Source organism: Epinephelus fuscoguttatus, linkage group LG1 (assembly GCF_011397635.1).
Source record: "Epinephelus fuscoguttatus linkage group LG1, E.fuscoguttatus.final_Chr_v1".
In the NCBI taxonomy this organism is placed as follows: Eukaryota; Metazoa; Chordata; class Actinopteri; order Perciformes; family Serranidae; genus Epinephelus; species Epinephelus fuscoguttatus.
This window is the reverse complement of record NC_064752.1, coordinates 17501-20790: the sequence shown is the minus strand read 5'-3', so window position 1 is coordinate 20790 and position 3290 is coordinate 17501. Positions and strand designations below refer to the sequence as shown.

Sequence of the window (3290 nt, the reverse complement as noted above, 5' to 3'; positions counted from 1 at the left end):
GGTTGGACAGGAAATGAATGGGCCAGAAAGTATGGACTGGATGCACTAGAATTCACACAGCCCAGTCTATTCTTTTTTCAAGGTCCATGGGGGAATCGCACTGAGACTGAATGAAGTGGGGGAGAAAACAAGTGATGACCTGAGAAATACGTACTACAACTATCTCAAAGAAAAGAAAATATTATAACATACAAAAATCAGTCATGACAAAAATCTTTAAAGAAAGGAACAGAAGAGAGGAAATTGTCATGATGAGGCTTAGAGTCGGTCATACTGGTCTGAATGATACGATGAATGTAATGGGGAAAAAGAATACTGACAAGTGTGAGAGATGTGGTGTGAAGGAAAATGTGGAACATATAATCATGTACTGTGTAAAGTATGCATCAGAGAGAGAGAGGCTGCAGAGGAAAGTGAGAGCAGCAGTCTGTCTGGAACATTAGGGACAGAGAGAGAAGGAGATAAGACCAGAGATGTGAGGAAAGCACTGTTCAACTTTCTGAGGGAGTCAAGATTGATGGGTAGAATGTAAAGAAGAGGCTACACACGCGTGTACAGTAGGTGGCGGTAATGCACCTGAACGTTGCTTACAATCCGCCATTAAATAGGAGGAAGAAGAAGAAGTGTAACATCCAGCGGAAGTAAATAAAACAAAGGCGGCAGTCGCGTTTCGCAAATGACTGAGTTCACTTCGGGAGGTTAATGTATGAATTAAACATCGAGCCACATTTACTGTAGCCTACATTAGACAACAATGTGTTCAGTTGAGTCTTTGAGAGAGTTTGTCAACGAGCGACTAACTGCTGCTGCTGAAGAAATATTGGGAGCTTTTAAAAGAAGCATCGTCGAGTACGAGGAAGAGATCGATCGTCAGCGCAGACTGTTGGATATGGTTTTGAAGCCTGAAATCAAGTTACACAGGACAGGTGTGTAAAGTTGAATTAGGACATATTTCCTGTGCTGTGTGTGTATATTTGCTGTAGCATGACATTAGTATGCTGTTGGTGTTGTTGTGTGTCCCTCCAGAGCTCCCACAGCAACATGTGTGTAAGGAGGAGGAGGTTGTCCCTGAGCAGCAGCTGTGTATTGAGGAGAGGAAGTCCAGTGTGGAGCAAGAGGAGCCAGAGCCTCCACAGATTAAAGAGGAAGAGGAGGAAGTGTGCAGCAGTCAGGAGGGAGAGCAGCTTGTAGTGAAGCAGGAGACTGATGGCTTCATGTTGACTCCTGCTGATGAGGAAAGTGAGCAGAGTGAAGATCAGACTCTGGACTTCATTCATGATGACACTCAAAGTGCAGCAGAGGAAGAGTCTGTCGTCATTATACCAGTTATAAGCTCTGTGATATCAGAAGCAACCAGTGAGCAGCAGCTGCTCTGTCACAACTCTCATGTAGCTGAGAGGCAAGATGAGGAAGAATACCAGCGTGGAGACTCAGGATCAACTAGAAACACAGAGCTTCAAGCAGAGAAAAGACATCATGAAAGTGAAATGAACAGTAACAGTCCACACACCTCTGCTGTGATAAACTTAAATACAGGTGAAAAGCCTTTAAAATGTGACGTATGTGGGAAAGGTTTTGAGCGCAAGTCAAAATTGCAGAGACACCTGAACAGCCACACAGGTGAGAAGCCGTACCTTTGCAAGACCTGCGGGAAAAGATACAGTGACGCATCAGTATTGAAAAGGCATTGTAGAATCCACACAGGTGAGAAGCCGTTTTCTTGCAAAACATGTGAGAAAAGATTCAGTGACACATCAGCATTGAGTGCTCATGTAAGAACCCACACAGGTGAGAAGCCATATCTTTGCAAGACTTGTGGGAAAAAATTCAGTAAGAAGTCAAGACTGGAAAGGCATTGTAGAACCCACACAGGTGAGATGCCATACCTTTGCAAGACTTGTGGGAAAAAATTCAGTAGGAAGTCAAGACTGGAAAGGCATTGTAGAACCCACACAGGTGAGAAGCCGTATACTTGTAAAGTATGTGGAAGAGCTTTCGGACGTAATTGTCACTTGTTAGCCCACATGAGGACTCATTCAGGGGAGAAACCGTATACTTGTAAAGTATGTGAGAGAGCTTTCGGACGTAATGGTTACTTGTTAGTTCACATGAGGACTCATTCAGGGGAGAGGCCGTACCTTTGCAAGACCTGCGGGAAAAGATTCAGTGACGCATCAGTACTGAGAAGGCATTGTAGAATGCACACAGGTGAGAAGCCGTATACTTGTAATGTATGTGGGAGAGCTTTCAGATGTAATGCTTACTTGTTAGTCCACATGAGAATCCACACAGGTGAGAGGCCGTACCTTTGCAAGACCTGCGGGAAAAGATTCAGTGACGCATCAGTGTTGAAAAGGCACATGACAATCCACACAGGTGAGAAGCCGTATACTTGTAAAGTATGTGGGAGAGCTTTCGGACGTAATGGTGACGTAAAAATCCACATGAGAACGCACACAGGTGAGAAACCCTACCTTTGCAAGACCTGCGGGAAAAAATTCAGTAAGAAGTCAGGACTGGAAAGGCATTGTAGAACGCACACAGGTGTAAAGGTGCATCACTTGAGCACAGAGGTTCCAGTTGAAGTCACACATATACAGGAGAGAGACTGTTTACATGCAAAACATGTGGCAGAGCTTTCAGAGGCCTGTTCCATAAAGCATGCTGAGAAAAGTGGGCAGTGAAGTCCAAATCCTGAATTTTAATTGAAATTGCAGGTCTGGAAAAGTTCAAGTAGTGAGATAAAGAACAAAAGGAGGAGACTGCTTTAAAGTCTGAATGAATTTTCTACTTGCAAGGGTCCTGGAAAACCTGGAAAAGTCATGGAATTAGTCAAAATCATGATAAGTCACAGAACTTGTTTGTGTATAATGAAATTATTAGAATCATCTTCAGTGGATAACCCTCCATATAATGGAACATAATGGCAAATTCATTTTCTGAAGCTGGCGTCTTAATGTAGCTTTAATATGCGTGGATGTGTGACAATGTTTGTTTACCATCAGGTGTGTTTTGTCATGTTCTCCCTCAGTTTGTCTCTCCCTTCCTGTGTGCCAATTATGTTTACATAGAGTTTGAATCTGATGTTTGAAAAACGCCGGGCAAGTGGGGAAAGAAAAAGAAAATTCTTCATTATGAGTCCTTGAAAAGTCATGAAAAAGTTTGGAAATATTGTCCATGAAAATGTGAGCGCAACCTGTGATTCAAAGTATGACTGATTTTGCAGTGAGCACAGTAATAAACTGATCCCAGAAGATTTGTCCTGTTGCTGTGATCTTTTGTCAGGGTGT

General features: G+C 43.0%; 1 protein-coding gene across 1 annotated transcript in view; it reads left to right on the top strand.

Moving 5' to 3' along the window:
- Nucleotides 1–644: 644 nt before the first annotated feature.
- LOC125887264 (zinc finger protein 845-like) overlaps nucleotides 645–3290 on the top strand; it is a 15699-nt gene continuing 13053 nt past the window's right edge. The window contains exons 1-3 of the mRNA XM_049573958.1: nucleotides 645–926; nucleotides 1027–1872; nucleotides 1957–2680. Of these exons, the coding sequence (XP_049429915.1) occupies nucleotides 755–926; nucleotides 1027–1872; nucleotides 1957–2680 (1742 nt within the window). The 5' untranslated portion in view covers nucleotides 645–754. The remainder of the gene's footprint in view (nucleotides 927–1026; nucleotides 1873–1956; nucleotides 2681–3290) is intronic.